General features: G+C 38.9%; 1 protein-coding gene and 1 long non-coding RNA gene across 7 annotated transcripts in view; one reads left to right on the top strand and one right to left on the bottom strand.

Moving 5' to 3' along the window:
- LOC114229545 (uncharacterized) overlaps nucleotides 1-22,652 on the bottom strand; it is a 154,729-nt gene that overhangs the window by 119,798 nt on the left and 12,279 nt on the right. For all 6 annotated transcript variants that reach the window (XM_054713993.1, XM_054713994.1, XM_054713997.1 and 3 more), the window contains exons 2-3: nucleotides 21,496-21,837; nucleotides 6,813-7,160 (exon numbers count right to left, since the gene is read on the bottom strand). In XM_054713993.1, the coding sequence (XP_054569968.1) occupies nucleotides 6,813-7,160; nucleotides 21,496-21,837 (690 nt within the window). The remainder of the gene's footprint in view (nucleotides 1-6,812; nucleotides 7,161-21,495; nucleotides 21,838-22,652) is intronic.
- The window catches only part of LOC129148600 (uncharacterized), a 64,948-nt gene that overhangs the window by 30,026 nt on the left and 12,270 nt on the right, over nucleotides 1-22,652 (top strand). The gene's annotated exons all lie outside the window — the stretch shown is intronic.

The following is a 22,652-nucleotide window of genomic DNA, read 5'->3' as shown; positions in this document are numbered from 1 at the left end:
AAAAGAAAAAATGGAGTACTCTTAAGTCAGGTGAATAAAAGGCCACCTGGGTGACCACCTCAGCTCTTGGGAAACTAGCTGGAATGTTTTTGATGGTGAGGCAAAGGGGTTTTGACCTTAGAGAAGTATAAGCTCAGGAGAGAATCACTATAGAATCACTATAGCCCTCGTAGTAAGTGAGAACGTGCAGGATTGCAAATTTTAGCTTGACCTACAGAACTGGAATAGCTGGATAAGAGACCTTAAGGAAGTAACAGTCTCATTATGCCAAGCATGTAGGTAAAAAGCTTAAATGACCAATTACCTGGGGTATGATAGAAGCAATTCCTGAATTAGATGGTAAATAGCTTAGATGTCTCCAAGTCTCTGTGCAGAAATAAGTGTGAGAGATACTCTGTGACAGAAGAGGGTGGGATTACAGAACACAAAATATGGTCTAAAATTTAGACTCTAAATGACTTTTAAACGAAGCCTTTCAGAATCACTGTGAATAGGATGAATTTCATTCCCAGGATCATTGTGTCACATGAACAAAGGGATTTTGCTTGGTGTGATTAAGGTCCTCAATCAATTGACTTCATAAAAAGAGATTGTCCTGGGAGAGGACTGACCTAGTAAAGTGAGCCCTGAAAAGGTTATGTGTTCTTCTTGGCATAAAAAATCCAACATGTCACAGGGGTGCAATGAGAGGATGGTGTTCCTTTGCTGGCTCGAAGTTGGAAGAGGCTGTATGACAAGGAATGGGACAACCTCTAGAATCTGAGTAAAGCCCACAGCAGACATAGAGACAGGGACGTTAGTCCTGCCATCACCAAGAACTAAATTCTGCCACAATCATGTGAGCTTGGAACAGGACCCATATGAGAATGCAGCCTGGACAACACCCCACTTATAGAACCCAGCCCCACTGTGACCAGAACAGTGATCTACAAATCTGTGAGGTAATAAATAGGAGTGGTTTTAAGCTGCCATATTTGTGGTTATTTGTTACTAGTGGCCCGGTGCATGAAATTCGTGCACGGGGAGGGGGTGGTTCCTCAGCCTGGCCTGCATTCTCTCCAATCTGGGACCCCTGTGGGATCGGGCCTAAACCTGCAGTTGGACAAACCCCTCACAATGTGGGACTACTGGCTCCTAACTGCTCACCTGCCTGCCTGCTTGATCTCCCCTAACCACTCTGCCTGCTGGCCTGCTTGCCCCCAACTACACCCCCCCGCCAGCCTGATCACCCATAACCACTTCTGCCTCAGCCCCGCCACCATGGCTTTGTCCAGAAGGACATCTGGAAGGTCTCATGGTCTAATTAGCATATTACCCTTTTATTAATATAGATAGGATATGACATACTGCCATAACTATAACATATCTACCAGTATTACTCTATGAGAATACATACTTCATCCAATAGGAAGGCATCTAATACATTACATTGTATATGTTGTAAGTAGTAGGAAATACTGTATTCGTAGCAATAATATATACCCTGTGACTTCCCTTCCTGATCTGGGAATGGTTCCCCAGTTCTTTTGACATTTCCTGGCCCCTAATGTAATTTTTTTGTCATTCAGTGTAACTTTATTTACTGTTTATTGCACATGATTTGAGGTCTTTAATTTCTAACCACCAAAGATTCAAAGGATTATTTTTTCCATGAAATTTAACATTAACATTAGTGAATTCCTGTATTCATGTGTTTTTATTGTAAACATCTGAATTATTCACATTGTCATAGATCCTGAACTCATAAGCGTGGACCATGCACAGGCTGGCAGCAAGCCAAGAAGCCACTCTGCAAGCAAACAGATACTTTGCATAAGGAGAAAAGTCATAGCATAACATTTAATGTCACCTCAGAATGTTATATATATTGACTTCTTAATTCATATAGTATTGGGAACTCAACTGCTTGGTTGGTGGAGGGGTTGACCTGGTTTTGGGAGGATTATTCCTGAAATAATTAAGGAAAGGAGGGCTCAATCTTTCTTCTTGGTTGCTTGCTCCTCCCCAGCACCTTCATCTTTCTTCTCGTCCTCAGCTTCTTGGGCATCTTCTCCTTCACCTTCACCTCCTTCTTCCTCCTTTGCATCCTCAAATTCTTCCTTGGCACCTTCTTCCTCTTCCTCTCCTTCCTCTTCCTCAGCCTCTTCCTTCTCCTTTTCCTCCTCTTCAGCTTCTCCTTCAGAAGGGGGTTCATCCTTAGCTTCCTCGGCTTTTGCAGCCTCAATCGTCTCCTTCACCTCGATCTGCTCCTCCTGGACGTGGCTAGTGTATTAAGAAGGGAAGGAGTGAGCAGACATCAAGTAGGAGCTAGTTTGTAAACCACCATAGGCAGATCACCAAAGACCTGGTAGTAGCTGCTGGCTATGCTTCCCATGCTGGTGAAACTGAGCCGGTCTCCTCACCTTCCAAGAGTTTCCTGTAAGCTGCAATGTCAATATCCAAAACTATCTTTACATTGAAGAGGTCCTGGTATTCTTTTAAGTATCCTGCCATTTCACTCTTTGTGGTTCTCAACTCATTTTCTAATTTGTTGATTGTGTCCTGCATAGCACTAACATCAGAGTTCTGCTTATCCGCAAGCTCTTGCAGCTGCTTTCCCAGCACTTTGTTCATGCCCCAGCTTGCTTCAGTCTCCAGGGTCTTGGCCTTGAGCAGTTGCTGGCCCGCACCATGTAGGTGCTCTTGGCAGTGCTCTCTGTCAGCATGGTGAAGCGGCTCTTATACCATTCTTCGGCATTCTGCATGTTCTTGGCAGCCAGATTCTCATACTGGGTGAGGATGGTCCTTGAGCATAGTGGAGAGGTCGGACTTGGAGAACACGTCCATTTCCACGGAGATCTGAGCATACTGGACATGCACCTTCTTTGGAAAGGCGATTTTGTCCATCAGGCTTTTGATGCACTTTTCCAGCACAGTGTTGGCAAGAGCTGCCTCATCTGCATCTTTGCTCACCTCCATCAGCCAGCCCCCTGCATCCTCATGGTTCAGCACCTCTTCCTGGTAGCTTGCCTACAGGTTGTTCCCAGCCACTTCAGAGCCCCAGTGCCTCCTAACTGCCCACTTCCCTTTCCTCTCCAGGGACAGGGCGCAGTGGGGCAGGGCACAGGCATCGCATTTTCATTAAAATGTTCAACCCTGGCCTGCTCCACCGGTGTCCCACGGGTGACATCAGGCACTGTCCATGCCGCCTGCCTGGTCCCAATAGCTCCCTGGATCCCACAGACAGCATCAGGCGCTGCCTGCTAGAACCACCTAGTCCCGATCATTGCCTGCACCCTGTGATGCTATCCATGCCGCCTGCCAGGTCCTGATAGTGCCCTGGAACCCACAGACAGAGTCAGGTGGTGTCCATGCCACCAGCCAGGTCCACCACCCGCTGTTTTTCTCTTGCTGCTTTTAAGATTCTCTCTTTGTCTTTTGCCCTTGGCATTTTAATTGTGATGTGTCTTGGTGTGGTCCTATTTGGATTCCTTTTGTTTGGGGTTCTCTGTGCTTCCTGGACTTCTAAGTATCTCTTTCACCAGGTAGGGGAAGTTTTCTGTCATTATTTCTTTAAATAGGTTTTTAATATCTTGCTCTCTCTCTTTTTCTGGCACCCTTATAATTCGGATGTTGGTACACTTGAAGTTGTCCCAGAGGCTCCTTGCACTATCTTCATATTTTTGGGTTCTTTTTTTCCTTTTGTTTTTCTGGTTGGGTGATTTTTGCTTCTTCATATTTCAAATCTTTGACTTGATACTTGGGATCATCTAGTCTGCTGTTGGAACTCTGTATATTATTATTTATTTCATTCAGTGTATGCTTCATTTATAATTGGTCCTTTTCATATCCTTGAGGGTCTCTCTATATTTCTCAGAGGTTTCTAGAAGATTCTTGAGTAACCTTATAACTGTGGTTTTAAACTCTATATCCAATAGTTTGCTTTCCTCCATTTCTTTCATTTGTGACCCGTTTCTTTGTCTCCGCATTTTGGTTGCTTCCCTGTGTTGATAGAGTGCTAGGTGTCCTATAGGGCCCAGTGACTCAGCCTCCTTAATTACCTGAGGTGAACATGCTTGGTGCACCCCTTGGTGGGCTGTGTGCACAGTTAAGTTAAGCCTTGATTGCTGTTGGTATCACTGGGAGGAATTAATACGGCCAAGTGGTTGTGAGGATCAGTTGTGTCTACAATGGGAGAACTTCTGTGCTGGAGACACTGTTGTGGGGCAAGACTTGCTTCAGTGGGGCTTTGGCACTCACTGAGTCTGCCCCCTGAGTGTGTCTCTTATGGATGTGAAGAGTTGTAATCTGGAAGGTCCCACTCTGACCACTGGGTACACTGGCTCTTGGATCTCCAAGGAGGTATGCAAAGTCAGCCACTGCCTGAGGCCACCCAGCAGGAGCTACAGAGAGACCTGTAGATTCTTCCTCTTTGTTTGGGTATTCGAGGTGCCTAGATGAGGCCTAGCTCTGAAGCAATGCAAGCTGCAGTCCAGCCTTGGGCCTTTTTTTGGAAGTTCTGGGGCTCTGACCCAGCTGCAGTTTGTTAGGTTTTAGATTGTGAAAGGCCTGGCTATTCATATGCAAATGCCTCTGCCCACAGCTTGGGTGGGGTTGTAAATTGGGTGGGTCTCAGGGAATGACCAGGGCAGAGCAAAATGGTCCCCAAGTCTCTGTGTCCCGAGTCACCGTGCAGGAACAATGATCGCTGTAAGCACCTCTGCACTTCACTCCCCCAAGTCTCAGTGTGCTTTTCTCTTTTCTTCGAGTTGTATAAATTCCACTAAGCCAGCCTCCCCATGGTTCTAGATGATATTTGTTTTGTCTTTTAGTTGTAGTTTTGATGTGGTTGTGCGAGGCAGCAAGTTCAGGTGTTTACCTATGCCGCCATTGTGGTTCCTTCCAGGCTTTTATTAATTAGGATAGATTTTTTTTAAATGACCAATGTATTGATATGGAGAACAAATTGTGCTTGCCAGGTTAAGGATAGTAAGGGAGCAGGTGACTATAAAGGGGTTGCATGAGGCAGATATTTGTATTAATGGGTTAGTTCTATATTCTGATTGTGGTGGTCATTACAGAAATGTACACGTGATAAAAAGAAAAAGAAATATATACATATTGTACCATTGTGAACTGGCTGCTTTTGACGTTTAACTTCTGTTACATAAAATGTAGCCACTAGGTGAAGCTGGATAAGAGTACACAGCACCTCTCTGTTCTATCTTTGAAACTTACTGTGATTCTGTAACTATTTTAAAAATTAAAAATGGGTGCACAGCCAAAAGTCTGAGACCTTTGATAATATCTTCTACATTCTCTAGAACAAAAGACCACCCTCACATTTTAATGGCCTCAATGGTAAGCATAGTTCTTATTTTATCAGGGGACTTGGAATACAAAGATGAAACAATCACACAGAAAATCACAAACTTTGTCTTTATCCCAGAGATTGGTATTCATTTCCCAACCATCTTCAACCCATCTTCTGGTCTTTAAGTCTTAAGTTTACAATTTTCCTCTTAGTGACCTACACTCTACCCCAAAATCACCCTCACCCATTGTGAATAAATGAAATTTCCAATGGAGGAGAGATTTTTCAACAGAAAAGACTTCCAAACTCTGCTCTTAGCCATCTCCTGCCTATGTTGCACCACACAGATACCCCTCTCATGACACCCAAACTTCAACACCTCAGTTTCTCACTTAAACGTACCAGGAAGACAACTAACATTTGCAAAATATGTTCCTTTACAAAAGACTGGTACACAAGGATCTCATGATGCTTGTTATACTGGAGAATACATAAAAACGGGAATCTCTTTTCATACAAAGTAAAATGAGGTAACTTGGACCCAGTGAAGTAACTTCCCAAGTTCAACAGAGGCAAAGAGTTAAGTTGCAGAATCAGATGTCCTGGTTCCTAATCCTAAACAATGTCAAAATATTCCATCAGAATTAACACTCCATTCCCAATCTGGTAATAGACATTTCATAACAGGAAACGCTAGAAGAAAAGAAGCCAAATAGTTGATTCAACTGAATGGTCTGATCCCATCTAAAGCAGAGGTTCTCAAAGGCTTGCCTAATCCTGAGAGCAGTAATATTTCTAGTGGTTCTAAATAGAGCTTTCAAAAAAGAAAGTCAGTATGCACCTGACTAGAAAAGAAAACAGATTGTTTACTTCAGCTAGCTTTACTGCTTTTTGCAACTCTCCAACCCAAATCTGTGAAGAAAGGGCAATCATGGTGCTATAACCAAGGCTGCATTAAAATTAATTCCATTGGATCCCTAGCTCTCCCTTATGTTGACCAAGAAAAAGAACAAACACCATAGCAGGAAACCTCAAGGAAAACCTCAAGGAAACCTCTTTATGACCTGATTCTTGAATTCATGATTTTCCTTCTAAACTATCCTTTCCAGCTGGAGCATGGCTGGGATTTGTCAGCCCTTGACCAAAGTGCAGGTAATAAAAAAAGCTACATCATTGGAAAGATCATGGAAAATTAATCACATGAAAAATAGTACTTTTGATAGCAGCAAATAGAAATGAAGATTAAATGATGCCTGGACCTCTACACCAGGAGAACAGTTCTCAGAACAAAAGTTTGAGAATCTGACAATACACAGATAACACATCAAAGGAATTTAATTTATTAAAATTAGAAGAGCAAGTAAATCTCATTATCTTAAAGCTGCAAAACATTATTTAATAATTTATTAGTCATAAACTGCTTTTAGATTCAAAGGAGTTCCTAGCCCCATTGTGCCCCATTTCTAATAGGATTAGGCTACTGCAGGACAAATAAAAGGGAAGATTATGAAATTCTTACCAACACGATATTTTAGTTCTATGGTGGTTTTGCCTTCTTTACTTAATTCTGATACTTCACAAGTGTATATTCCTAGGACAGCTTGGGTCTTGCCCATCACCAAAGAGGCAATGCCTGTTAATAGTGCGTCTGGTACGATGTGTGCACTGGAAAATTCACTGGTGGGCTTGGATTCATTTTTCTCTCCATCATAGTTGAAAATATATTTGTCTCTGAATTTCCACTTTACAAACATTTCTTTCAGGCTCTTTGCCTCCGAATTAGTAAATAAGCATGGGATGAGAACAGTCTTATTGTTATTGGTGTATTCCACAGATTTGATTGTAGTAAATAATAGCGGAGTTTTAACTGGAAAAAAAAAAAAGAAAATAGTTTCATTTCACTATAGAATTCAATAGGGTAAAGTCTTAGGATTGTTACAAATCCTTAAGATAAAAGAGTAATGATTCAATTGTCCCCTTAAGTAAGCAGTGAGCTACAGAGAGAAGGCAAACCAGGTGAAGAAGAGAAACAAGTTACTTTAATATTAGCATGCACAGATGGTAGACACCATCATAATGATTCCTTATTTGTTCTCAGAAATACAAATTATATATTACCAAGAGTATTGGGAATGAATTCAGCAACCTGTGTTGGAACATGCAGGTGTAGTATTTGGCTTCAGAAGCTTTGAAGTCATCATCGTTGCTCACTGATGTATGTAGAAAAATATTGTTCTTACCATGGAAAATTTTTTAACAGAAAATCAAACCAAATATTATATTCAGTCTCAACTTCTATGTACTGCCTCCAAACAGAACTTGCTAAACCTATATGAAGAGTATCTCTATCTTCAGTTTGCATTTCCAAGCAATGTCGTGAGATACACTGTACTTTAATAAAAAATTTAAATTGGAGAAATCAAATTACATCTTTTCTCTAAGATGGAAAGTCTTAGAATGCTAAGTACAAAAAAAATATTCTCTGCCTATATCCCATTGCACAATACAGACAGCAATGGACATTTGGTATGCAAATAGTATAAAGAGATATAAACAATTGAAAAGCATTTTCTCCCACAATTCACTGAAACTATAGAACAACAATTTTCAAATTCATATTACAGGTAGTCCTTCCTCCTAAAAACCATATACCACTCAAAATAAATGTAACAGTTGAAATCAAGAATAGATATTGCTACGAGGTAGATATATCCTATTAAAGACTTCTCAGTAGGACAAACTACCAGTTGACTTACAAAATAAGGGATGGAAAACTAATTGCAATCACTCATCTTTCACCTAAAATGTGCAATATTGTGGAGAAGTTGTAATTCTTTTCCATATTTTTTAGCCATTTCTTAACTCTTTTATCTAAGTAGTTAGTTGAATTTTCCCTGAAACAACAAACCACTAACAAATATAAATATCAACTTTAATAGTTTATTCTTACAATTCTCCTTATATGTAATTTGGGAATAAAACTCAGGGCCATAATACCTTATTATTATAGAACCATAGTATTTGATAAACACCCATTGAATTGAATGCTAGGATGCATAGTGAAATACGAACTGAACAATGTTCAGAAAGCTTGATCATAAATGCTACCTGTCCCTTGTCAGGATGTGACCTTAAGCAATTCACCTAAATTTTCTATGCCTTGGTTTACTCTTTACAAGTAAGAGGATCAGAAATGAACACCAGACAGCTTCGCAGAGTTGTGGTATCAAAGGAGCAAATACATGGACAAGTGCCCTCTCAGCAATGCTGTGTTATACATATGCAGGTAATACTCTAAAAACTGGGCAAAACAGCATTTTTATGCAATGATCTAAACCTTCTCTGACTGGGAGGTGCAAATTACTATGTTTCTGGGAATTTTCAGTCTGAACCAAGCTTGTGGTTCACAAGCTCACTTCTTCCCAGTTCTCTACATTTCTAGCCATCCCAATAATAGGAAGCCCCAGACAAAACTTGGATTTCTGGTTGCATTTTTCAAAATCTTGGGGTTCTGAATTATTTTCCCTGAGAAAGAAGCATTGAGGGGGAGGTTATAGTGTACAACAAGGAGAAAAGAAAGTGGTTGTGATGTTGGAATTAGAAAAGAAGAAAATACGGTGCACAATTTTGAAGTGGACAGAAGGATTAGCTAGTGTCCTTTCATTGGGGATATAAGCATTGTTGGACAGATCCTTTGGGAATATCTGGTTTTGTAGGGGCCTGTGCCTTTCACTTTTGTAGGTTTTAGAACACGGACAGTAATGCGAATTAACCCTGTCCATAGAGAGAAATAAACTTTGTTCTGCAATTGATTTACCCTGGTGGAAGAGAGGGTTGAACAATTACATTTTATTTCCCTAAGGATGTTGACAAATTGCATAAATTCACCAATTCATTCAGCATTACTGGTTGCCTATGTGTGAGTCTTTTCTGGCACTGTTCTTTAAAAGCTCAGATGACCTTACCATGTCTCTAGCTTGCTTATTTGGGCTGTTTCCAAATCATAGCTATGGTGAATTGTGCTGCTATGAACATAGGGGTGCATATATCCTTTCTGATTGGTGTTTCTAGTTTCTTTGGATATATTCCTAGAAGTGGGATCACTGGGTCAAATGGGAGTTCCATTTTTAGTTTTTTTACGAACTCCATACTTTTCTTCACAGTGGCTGCACCAGTCTGCATTCCCACCAGCAGTGCATGAGGGTTCCTTTTTCTCCGCATCCTGGCCAGCACTTGTCCTTTGTTGATTTGTTGATGATAGCCATTCTGACACGTGTGAGATGGTACCGCATTGACATTTTGATTTGCATCTCTCAGATAATTAGTGACTTTGAGCATGTTTTCATATGTTTCTTGGCTTTCCTTCTGTCTTCTTTTGAAAAGATTCTATTTAGGTCCGTTACCATGTTTTTATTGGATCATTTATCTTCCTTTTATTAAATTGTATGAGTTCCCTGTCAATGTTGGAGAATAAACCTTTATCAGTAATATTTGAAAATATGTTCTCCCATACAGTGGGTTTTCTTGTTGTTTTGTTGATGGTTTCTTTTGTTGTGCAAAAGCTTTTTATTTTGATGTAGTCCCATTTGTTTATTTTCTCTTTAGTTTCCATTGCCCTAGAAACAGTATCAGTGAAGACATTGCTTCGGCATATGTCTGAGATTTCACTGCCTGTGGATTTCTCTAATATTTTTATGGTTTCCTGTCTTATGTTTAAGTCCTTTATTCATTTTGAATTTATTTTTGTATATGGTATATGCTGGTAGTCTAGTTTCATTTTTTTGCATGTATCTGTCCAATTTTCCCAACACCATTTATTGAAGAGACTGTCTTGACTCCATTGTATGTTCATGCCTCCTTTGTCAAATATTAATTGAGCATAGTTGTTTGGGTCGATATCTGGATTCTCTATTCTATTGCATTGGTCTATATGTTTGTTCTTGTGCCAGTATCAGGTTGTTTTGAGAACAGTGGCTTTGTAATACAGCTTGAAATCTGGTATTCAGATCCCTCCTACTTTATTCTTCTTTCTCACGATTTCTGTGGCTATTCGGGTTGTTTTTTTTTTTTTATTCCAGATGAATTTTTGGAGAGTTCTTTCTAGGTCTGTGAAATATGCTGTTGGTATTTTAATGGGGAGTGCATTGAATCTATAGATTGCTTTGGGTAGTATGGACATTTTAATGATGCTGATTCTACCAATCCATTAACATGGTATGTTCTTCCACCTGTTTACGTCTTCTTCTATCTCTTTTTTCAGTGTCCTGTATTTTTCCGTGTATAGGTCTTTTACCTCCTTAGTTTATTCCTAGTTATCTTATTTTTTTTGGTGCGATGGTAAATGATATTGCTTTTTTAGTCTCTCTTTCTGTAATTTCACTATTGGTATATAGAAATGCCATAGATTTATTGGTGTTAATTTTGTATCCTGCTACATTGCTGAATTCATTTATTAAGTGTAATAGTTTTTTGATGGAGTCTTTAGGGTTTTTTAGGTACAATATCATGTCATCTGCAAATAAGGATAGTTTTACTTCTTCTTCTCCAATTTGGATGCCTTTTATTTCTTCTTCTTGTCTAATTGCAATGGCTAATACTTCCACTACTATGTCAAACATGAGTGGTGAGAGTGGGCATCCTTATCTTGTTCCTGGTCTTAGTGGAAATTATTTTAGTTTTTGCCCATTGAGTATGATGTTGGCTGTGGGTTTGTCATATATGGCTTTTATTATGTTGAGGTATGATCCTTCTATTCCCAGTTTGCTGAGAGTTTTTATCAAGAAAGGGTGTTGGATTTTGTCAAATGCTTTTTCTGCGACAATTGATATGACTATATGGTTTTTATCTCTCAGTTTGTTTATCTGATGTATCACGCTTATTTATTTGTAAATATTGTACCATCCTTGCATTCCTGGGATAAATCCTACTTGGTCATGGTGTATGATCTTTTTGATGTATTGCTGGATCTGATTTGCTAGAATTCTGTTGAGGATTTTGGCATCTATATTCATGAGGGATATTGGCCTGTAATTCTCTTTCATTGTGTTGTCTTTATCTGGTTTTGGTATTAGGGTAAGGTGACTAGACGTCCCGCTTTTGGCGGGATAGTCCCAATTTTTAACAATTTGTCCTGTGTCCCGTGGAGTTTTAAAAAAGTCCCGATTTTTGGAAAGAATGCACGACAACCTAGCGAATGGCGGGAGAACGCGAAGGGAATATACGGTTTTCGGTGGCCATGTGGCTATTTAGCCAGGATATAGTTTTATGTTATTTTTGTTAACTTTATAATGTTAAACTTTAATAATAACAAATAATTGTTGAGAACTGATTATCGAGAACTGCTTATCAAAGTTCACGTTGTTGATCAGTTGTTAGAATTCGACCACCATTTTTTGGACTTAATGAACAATGGCATTTTGGGGGATTGGCAATGACGAAAACATTTTCTAACTGTCTCTCAGATGATACACATCATACTGCGTGCTAGGAAGCTAGTTAAACAAGTGATATCATTACAAATCAGCTATTCAGATAATTTAGGTAAGTAATTTATTTATTTATTTCATAAATACATACATTTTCTTGAATTTAGCAGATAGTACTTGCATTATTTACATTTTATAGTGGCGGCAAAAAGTCTAGCGCCAGCTTTGAAAGTGACACAACTTATGTTACAGCAAATTCAGAGGAAAAATAATGCAAGTTAGTATTGTTATTATTTAGAAAGAAATATAGGATTAAAATAATTTTTATAATATAGTTATTTTATAACAATCAAATTTATTTAATTTATAAACTAACAATAAAATATGTTCATGTAATTATGTACCTACTTACTGTGTTTTTAAGCAATATGTATATAATGATTTATAATATAATTTTAAATTATTTTTTTTAGATTTTTAACATAATGAGTAAGAAAAGAGGATGCAAATTCAATGATGATCTAAGAAGTGAATTTCCTTTTATTAAAAAAACCAAAAGCGATTACAATATAGACCAAATTTTTAATCAAGAACCCCCCCGCCCCCTGCCCCTGGGCCGAAACCGGTTTGGCTCAGTGGATAGAGCTTCGGCCTGCGGACTCAAGGGTCCCAGGTTTGATTCTGGTCAAGGGCATGTACCTTGGTTGCGGGCATATCCCCAGTAGGGGGTGTGCAAGAGGCAGCTGATGTATGTTTCTCTCTCATCGATGTTTCTAACTCTCTATCCCTCTCTTCCTCTCTGTAAAATATCAATAAAGTATATTTTAAAAAAAAAGAACCTACCTCCCCCTCCCCCGATCAATGGTGTCCCCCTTTACCAATGTTAAAATCTAGTCACCTTATATTAGGGTGATGCTAGCTTCATAGAATGAGCTTGGAAGTGTTCCTTCCTCTTCAATTTTTTGGAATAGTCTTAGGAGGATAGGTTTTAGTTCTTCCTTGAATATTTGGTAAAACTCCCCTGTGAAGCCATCTGACCCTAGGCTTTTGTTTTCTGGAAGCTTTTTGATGATTGCTTATGCGATTGTTGTTTTATTTCGTGTTGTCCCAAAGTTCTCTTAGGCTCTCCTCCTGCTTTTTAATTTTTTTTTTCTAGAAGCTGTTCTGCTCAGGTATTTTTTCCTACCTTGTCTTCTAGCTCATTGATGTGGTCCTCTGCTTCTTCTAGTCTACTGTTGTTGCTTTGTATTGAGTTCTTTATAGCAGTGATGTAATTTTTCATTTCTTCTTGGTTCTTCTTCATTTGCTCTTGGCTTTTACACATATTCTTGAATTTGTCTTCCATTCTTTTCATCCACCTTATGTCCCTTTCTCTGAATTCTTTCTCTGACAGGTTGTTTGCCTCAATTTCATTTACTTCCTTTTCTGGTGATACATGATGTTCTTTCATAGGCAGGCTGCTGCTTCTTTGTCTCCCCATGATCTCTCTTCTCTAGGTGTCTGGTTATGTAGTTCTTTCTCTCCTGCATTGATTTAAAGGCACAAAATGTATTCATGATAGTAACAAATCCATATAAAGGTGACCATTAGAGAAAAGAGAATTAGGGGATAAGAAAAAAAGAAAGAAAGAGAGAGAGAGAGAGAGAGAGAAGGAGCGCAAAAATGAAACTGGGAAAAGAAAAAAAAAGGAGGAGAGAAAAGAGAATAAAAAAGAAGAGGAGAAAAACTATTAATTTGTGGAGAAAACTCCAGTAGAACTGCCACAAATGCCAGGAAGAAATACCTAAAGATGAATGTAAACTACAAAGAACAACTAATATCAAGCAATTTGAGGTCATTCACTTCCTCTACTGGTCTGTTTGGCATGGCTAGACAGGACAGTATTGAAGGTCCCTGCATTCCACTGCTCCTCAGTGTTGTAGGCCACAGCAGGCAGTATTTCTTTGTTTCTTATATTCTTTTATTCGTGTTTACACAGAGTCAATTTGTGATTCAATCTCTGGGTGGCAGTGTTTCTGGATTGACATCTGGGTCTATTGAGGGAATGGGCTGCCCCAGAGCTCCACTCAGGTTCCACCAAAACAACTTTCTCCTGCAGTCTCTTAGAGTGTCCCCAATTAATAGGGTGATCCTATGTATTGGGCTTAGTAATCAGAAGCAAGGATTTAAAGAGAGAGAAAAGAGCCAGAGTAAGTGCGTGAGCTCCGGCGCTGCAGCGCAAGTCTGTGCAAGTCTGTGCAGTCTTTTCTCTCCTTGTGTCTAAGCAGCCAGCACTCTCTTAAAATTTTTAGGCTGTCCTTTTGTGCCCAGTTCAGCTATGGGTTGCTTTTTAGAGTTCCCTTCTGTTGGAAGCCATGTGAATCCCCTTCCACATTCACAGATCAGGCCTGCCCCATAAGCCGTAGACTTTTCTGGGTGGAGAGTTCCCTGGATCCTCCGGTTCCCATGTGCACATTTCTCTCTCCTGCCCAGACAGACCTCACCTTATCCCAGGCAAAATCATGAGAGGGTGCAGAGCTCCTCCAAATCTGTGTGCTCATGCTGCCTGGGGTCCCGTGTTCCCGGGTTCGTAGCTGTATGCTGGGTGCCATTGTAAATTGCCAGGATTTTCAGGCTTCCGATAACATCCACTCTCCACTTCAAGATGGCATGGTCTCCATGTCAGAACTGGTAGCTCCAGGAGGGATCCCAGCAGCAGTGGAGGCTGCTGGGTCTGGGGAACCCTGTCCAGCAATTCCCCGCAGTCCCCTGGAGCAGGGGTCCTCAGACTTTTTAAACAGGGGGTCAGTTCACTGTCCCTCAGACCATTGGAGGGCCGGACTATAGTTTAAAAAAAACTATGAACAAATTTCTAGGCACACTGCACATATCTTATTTTGAAGTAAAAAAAAACAAAATGGCAAAAACACCCGCATGTGGCCCGCGGGCCGTAGTTTGAGGACGCCTGCTGGAGTATAGCTGTCCCTCAACTCACAAACAAACACTCCTTGTGTGACCACACACTTTCCCTTTGTTTCTCATTTATGCACTATCTTGCAGTCTGCCTTCCCATTGGCAGCCATCTTCCTTCTCTGAAAGGTTTCTTAACTAAGTTTTCTTAAATTAAAAAATGGTGAAGTAAAGAAAAAAGCACTTTAAATTTCACTTCTGTGCCACTTCCATCGAATTATAGACTACACAGGTACCAGAAATACTAAATATTTTCACATATTTAGTCCTTGTGCTCCCCAAAAAGGAACAAAGATTTGCCACCATTAATCCACATTCCACTTGGTAGAATTCTCTATTAAGCAATTTCTAGTCCTCATTTATGCCTCTATTTGCTAAAAACAAAACAAAACAAAAAAAAAAAAACATTAAAAATGGATTCCAATGCCTAAATCCCCAGCATTGTCATGATGGGTAAATTTTTCAAAGTAACTTTGCAAGAACCTGCTTCAATTAACCATTTTGGGCAGAGGAGGTTCTTTCTTTTTCCTTAAAAAATGGTGCAAAACTGTGACAACACCAGATACTGGAACTTTGAAAACAAAGATGAAAAGGGAGAAGATGAAAAGTCCGCATCGGCCTGCGGACTCAAGGGTCCCAGGTTCGATTCCGGTCAAGGGCATGTACCTTGGTTGCGGGCACATCCCCAGTGGGGGGTGTGCAAGAGGCAGCTGATCGATGTTTCTCTCTCATAGATGTTTCTAACTATCCCTCTCTCTTCCTCTCTGTAAAAAATCAATAAAATATATTAAAAAAAGAAAAAAAAAAGAAAAGGGAGGGGACCCAAGATGGCAACTGGCAAGAATGTAGGGAGGGAGAGTGTGTGAGAGAGTGAGGGAGCGATAGAGCTGTGGACAGTTAGACCCTCCTGCATACACACAGCAGCAGAGGCTCTACCTGAATTTGAGCCTGGGTGTGCGAACACAGGAAGCTTGTTTCCCGTGACCAGACCCCCACACCCATGCAGGGAGGCTGCGCTGAATTTGAGCCTGGGTATACGGACCCTGCGGGACCACACCCCATCCCCACACAGGACAGCAGAGCCACCTGACCTTGATTCAGGGCAAGAGCACACGTGGGACCCTGATTCTCCACGTGAGAGGAAACACTGAGCAGCAATGTCTTGACTCTGTTTCTTATCATGTGTGCCTGGTATCCCTGATTCCCAGTGAGTTCACATTAAGAGCCAGTGACTCCAATTCTTTGTGCATGTGCACACATGGATTCTGATTCTTGGCATGAGAATTCTCAGACTGATTCTCAGACCAGGCACAGGGGGTCTTTGACTCCTGACATGCCACATGTCTTATAGTTAGAGCTCTTCAGTGACACTCAGGGGGTGTGAGGCTCCCACTGCACACGGTCCAGGCCCCCATAACTTGACATTTGAACCTTCTGGTGATGAGAATGGGGTGACAATGAAACAATCCCCAGAATGATTTCTCAACATAAACACATCAGGCCAGAAAAAAATGGAAGGAAATTTACAAAGTGATGTAAACCAAGGGACTAAATCCAAGAATAATCTATCCAGCAAGGCTATCATTCAAAATTGAATGGGAAATAAGGAGCTTCACTGACAAAAAAAAGGCTAAGGGAATTTATCACTACCAAGGTAGCAATGCAAGAAATGCTAAAGGGACTGGTGTAAAAAGAAGAAATAAAAAGGTAAGAAAGAACACAGGCACAAAAAATAAACATGGATACAAACAATTACCTTTCAATAATAACTTTAAATGTAAATGATCTAAATGTTCCAATCAAAAGACATCGAGTGATATATCTGACAAAATAGACCTCAAAGTGAAGGCCATAACAAGAGATACAGAGGCCATTTCATAATACTAAAGGGATTGATATAACAAGAGGATATAACCCTAATAAACATATATGCACCCAATGCCCAAATACATAATAAAAAAAGAAAACCTCCTGGAAGATATCAAAAGAGAGATTGACAACAATAAAATCATAGTAAGGGACTTTAATACATCACTGATATCACTGGATAAATCCTCTAGACAAAAAAACAGGAAAGAAACAGCAATCATAAATGACTCACTAGATCAGATGGACTTAATTGACATCTTCAGAACATTTCAACCCAAAGCCACGGAATATACGTTCTTCTCAAGTGCACATGAGACATTTTCAAAAATAGACCACATATTGTGTCACCAGCAAAGTCTCCCCAAATTCAAGAATATTAAGTTCATATCAAGCATTCAAACACTTGGAAGCTGAATAGCATGCTATTAAACAGTGATTGGGTTACCAAAGAGATCAAAGAAGAAATTAAAAACATCCTGGAAACTAATGACTATGAAAACACAACAATCCAAAATCTATAGGACACAATGAAAGCAGTCCTGAGAGGGAAGTTTATAGTGCTACAGGTCTACCTAAAAAAACAAGAAAAAATGGTAATAAGTCATCTAATACTACACTCAAAGAATTAGAAAGAGAGCAATAAGAAAAGCCCAGAGTGAGCAGAAGGAAGGAGATAATAAAGATCAGAGCAGACATGACATAGAGACAATACAAAAGATCAATGAAACCAAGAGTTGGTTCTTTGAAAGGATAAACAAGATTGATGAACCTTTAGCCAAGCTCATCAATAAGCAAAGAGAGTGGACCCAAATAAACAAAATCAGAAATGAAGGAGGAGAAATAACAACAGATCCCACAGAAATACAAAGGATTGTTAAAAAATACTATGAACAACTCTATTCTAACAAACCATACAACCTGGAGGAAATGGATATATTCTTAGAAAAATACAACCTTCCAAAACTCAATCAGGAAGATTCTAAAAATCTCAATAGGCCTATACCTATGGAAGAAATTGAAGCAGTCATCAAAAAGCTTCCAACAAATAAAAGCCCAGGCTCAGGGTCAGATGGCTTCACAGGGGAGTTTTACCAAATATTCAAGGAAGAACTAAAACCTATCCTCCTCAGACTATTCCAGAAAATTCAAGAAAAAGGAACACTTCCAAGCTCATTCCAGATAAAGACAACATAATGAAAGAGAATTATAGGCCAATATCCATCATGAACATAGATGCCAAAATCCTCAACAAAATTCTAGCAAATCAGATCCAACATTACATCAGAAAGATCATACACCATGACCAAGTAGGATTTATCCCAAGTAGAATTTATCCCTGGGATGCAAGGATAATACAATATCCACAAATCAATAATTGTGATACGCCATTAAAAAAACTGAGAGATAAAAACAATATAATCATATCCATTGAGGCATAAAAAGAATTTGACAAAATTCAACACCCTTTTTTGATAAAACCCTCAGCAATGTGAGAATAAAAGGTTCATATTTCAACATAATAAAAGCTACATATGACAAACCCACAGCAACCATCATACTCAATGGGCAAAAACGAAAACTATTTCCACTAAGAACAGGAACAACATAGGGATGCTCACTCTCACCACTCCTATTCAATATAGTACTGGCAGCCATTGCAATCTGATAAGAAGAAGAAATAAAAGGCACCCAAACTGGAAAAGAAGTAAAACTGTCCTTATTCACAGATGACATGATATTGTACATAGACCCCATAAAAAAAAACAACCACAACTACTAGACTTAATAAATGAATTCAGCAATGTAGCATGATACAAAATTAACACCCATAAATCTATTCTCTTCTATATACCAATAATGAATTCACAGAAAGAGAATTTTAAAAAGCAATCTTATTTAGCATTGGAACAAAAAAAATTAAGATACCTAGAGATAAAGGACCTGTACTCAGAAAATTTCAGAACACTGAAAAAAGAGGAAGACATGAGCAAATGGAAGTATATACCATGTTCATGGACTGGTAGAATCTACATCATTAAAATGTCCATACTATCCAAACCAATCTATAAATTCAATGCAATCCTCATTAAAATACCATCGACATTCTCCAAAAAATCATCTGGAATAAAAAAAAAGACCCCGAATAGCTGCAGCAATCTTGAGAAAGAAGAACAATGTTGGAGGGATCACAATACCAGATATCAAGCTATACTACAAAGCCATTGTTCTCAAAACTGCCTGGTACTGGCACAAGACAGACATATATACCAGTGGAACAGAACAGAGAACCCAGAAATCAGCACAATATTAATGCGCAATTAATATTTGACAAAGGAAGCCAGAGCATACATTCAATAAATGGTGTTGGAAAACTGGACAGGTAACTTGAAAAAAATGAAACTAGACCAAGAACTTACACCATAAACAAAAATAAACTCAAAATGGATAAAGAACATAAACATAAAATGGGAAACCATAAAAATCTTAGAGGAAGCCATAGGCAGCAAAATAGCAGACATTTGTCGTAGCAATATATTTAACGATATAGCTACTAAGGAAATGGAAACTAAGGAGAAAATAAACAAATGGGACTACATCAAAATAAAAAGCTTCTGCACAGCAAGAGAAACCATCAACAAAACAACAAGGAAGCACACTGCATGGGAGAACATATTTGCCAATGTTATCTCTGATAAGGGTTTAATCTCCAACATTTACAGGGAACTCATACGACTTAACAAAAGGAAGATAAACAACCCAATTTTAAAAATGGGAAAATTACCTAAATAGACACTTTTTGAAAGAGGACATTCAGAAAGCCATGAGACATATGAAAACATGTTCAAAATCACTGATCATCCAAGAGATGCAAATCAAAACAACAATGAAGTACTATCTCACACCTGTCAGAATGGCTATCCTCAACAAATCAACAAACAACAAGTGCTGGGGAGGATGTGGAGAAAAACTGCTGGTGAGAATGCAGACTGGTGCAGCCACTATGGAAGACAGTATGGCTAAGATTAGGAAACAAGCTAAGTGACCATCAGCAGATGAGTGGATTAAAAAGCTGTGGTACATCTACACAATGGAAAACTATGCTGCTTTAAAAAAGAAGGAATTCTTACCATTTGCAACAGCATGGATGGAACTGGAGAGCATTATGCTAAGTGAAATAAGCCAGTCAGTGAAAGAAAAATACCACATGATCTCACTCATTTATGGATAATAAAGAACATTATAAACTGATGAACAAAAACAGATACATACAGAGGCAGAGAAGCATGGAAGACTGTCAAACTACAGCAGGAAGGCAGGGGATGGTTGGGGGCGGAGGAGGTAAGAGATCAATCTAAGGACTTCTATGCATGCATATTAGCATAACCAATGGAAGCAAGACACTGGGAGGTGGATGAGAACCCAGAAATCAACACAAACATATGCTGGGGGGTAGGTGGTCCTGGGGGAAGGTCAATGGGGAAAAAAAGGAGACATATGTACTACTATTTGTAATACTTTAAACAATAAAAAAGAATAAAAAAATGAAACAATCACACAAAAATTACAAACTTCGTCTTTATCGCAGAGATTGGTATTCCTTTCCCAACTATCTTCATCCTATCTTCTGGCCTTTAAGTCTTGAGTTTACAATTACCTCTCAGTGACCTATAGTCTATTCCTAAATAACCCTCCCCCATTGTGAGTTAATGAAATTTCCAATGTAGGAGAGATTTTTCAGCAGAACAGCCTTCCAAACTCTGCTCTTACCCATTTCCTGCTCATGGTGCACCACACAGACACGCCTTTCATGAGACCCCAGCTTCAACACCTCAGTACCTCACTTCACAAAATAAATGTCCTAGGAAGACAACTAAAATTTGAAAAGTACCTTGGTTTACAAGGACTGGTACACAAGGGATCTAATGATGGAGAATACATAAAAACAGGAATCTCTTTTCATCCCCATGTAGAGATGAGAAAACTTGGACTCAGTGAAGTAACTTCTCAAGTTCAATAGAGGCAAATAGTTACATTGCAGAATCAGAGTCCTGGTTCCTAATCCTAAGCAATGTCAAAATATTCTATCAGAATTAACACCCCATTCCCAAATGCTACAAGAATAGAAGGCAAATAGTTGATTCAGCTGAATGGTCTGATCCCATCTAAAGCAGAGGTTCTCAAGGCTGAGATAAGCTTTTGAGGACAGTAGTATGTCTAGTGGTTCTAAATAGATCTTTCAAAAAAGAAAGTAAGTATGCACCTATATGTGGTTAAATTAGTTATCGGACATGGCAAGGACTAGAAAAGGACTAGCTGTTTACTTCAGCTAGCTTTACTGATTTATGCAACTCACCTTCCCAAGTCTATTCAGAAAGACACAATCATGGTGCTATAACCAAGGCTGCCTTAAAATTAATTCTATTGGATCCCTAGCTCTCCCACATCTTTACCAAGAAAAAGAACAAACACCATAGCAGGAAATCTCAAAGAAACCTTATTATGACCTAATTTTTGATTTCATGATTCTCCTTCTGATCTATTCTTTTCAGCTGGAGCATGGCTGAGATTTGTCATCCCTTGACCAAAGTGCAGGTAATAAAAAAGCTACATCATTGGAAAGATCATGGAAAATTAATCATATGAAAGATAGTACTTTTGATAGCAGCAAACAGAAATGCAGATTAAATGACGCCTGAACCTCTACACCAGCAGAACAGTTCTCAGGACAAAAGTTTGAGAATCTGACAATACACAGATAACACATCAAAGGAACTTAATTTATGAAAAGTAGATTAGCAAGTAAAACTCATGATCTTAAAGATGCTAAACATTACATAATCTCTTGCTAGTCATGAACTACTTTTTGATTCAAAGCAGTTCCTATTCCAATAGAGCCCCATTTCTAATAGGATCAGGTTACTGCAGGACAAATAAAAGGGAAGATTATGAAATTCTTACCAAATTTTAGTTCTACGCTGGTTTCGCCTTCTCTAGTTAATTCTGTTACTTCACAAGTGTATTTTCCTGGGACAGCTTGGCTCTTGTCCATCACCAAAGAGGCATCGCCTGATAGTAGTGTGTCTATTACGATGTGTGCACTGGAAAATTCACTGATGGGTTTGGATTCATTTTTATCTCCATCATAGTAGAAAATGTGTTTATTTTTGAATTTCCACTTAACAAACATTTCTCGAAAGCTTTGTGCCCCCAAATTATTGACTAAGCATGGGATGACAACAGTTTTATTGTCCTTGGTATATTCTACAGATTCAGTTGTATTAAATAATAGCTGAGCTGATCCTGGAAAAGAAAAAGAAAATAGTTTCATTTCACTGTTGAATTCTATAAGGTAAGGTCTTAGACATGTTACAAATCCATATGATAAAGGAGCAAGGCTTCAATTGTCCCCTTAAGTAAGCAGTGCAGCTACAGAGAGAAAGCAGGCCAGGTGAAAAAGTGAAACAAGTTACTTTAATATTAACATGCACAGATGGTAGACACTATTATAATGATTCCTTATTCATTCTCAGTAATACAAATTATACATTACCCAATTTCTTCATTCTCAGTAATACAAATTATACATTACCTAGAGTATTGGGAATGAATTCAGCAACCTGTGTGGGAACATGCGACTCCAGAAGCTTTGAAGTCATCATTGTTGCTTACAGATGTATGTAGAAAATATTTTGTCAATTTCTATGGACTGCCTCCAAACAGAACTTGCTAAATCCATATGAAGTTTATCTCTCTATATATGTTGCATTTCCAAGCAATGTGTTGAGCTATACTGGACTTTAATATAAAAAGTAAATCGGATGTCACATCACATCTTACCTTTAAGATGGAAAGTCTTAGAATGCTAAGGAAAAAAATATTCTCTGGCTATATTCCATTGAAAAATACACACAGCAATAGACATTTAGTATGCAAATACTATAAAGAGTTTTATATAATTGAAGGGCATTTTCTCACTCCCACATTTCACTGAAACTATAGAACACTAATTTCCAAATTCATATTACAGGTATTCCTAAAAACAACTCAAAATAAAGCTAGGAAAAAGTTGAAATCAAGAACAGATATTGCTAATAAAAGAGTAATATGCAAATTGA

Source organism: Eptesicus fuscus, chromosome 3, assembly GCF_027574615.1.
Source record: "Eptesicus fuscus isolate TK198812 chromosome 3, DD_ASM_mEF_20220401, whole genome shotgun sequence".
NCBI lineage: Eukaryota > Metazoa > Chordata > Mammalia > Chiroptera > Vespertilionidae > Eptesicus > Eptesicus fuscus.
This window is presented reverse-complemented; position numbering and strand designations above follow the sequence as displayed.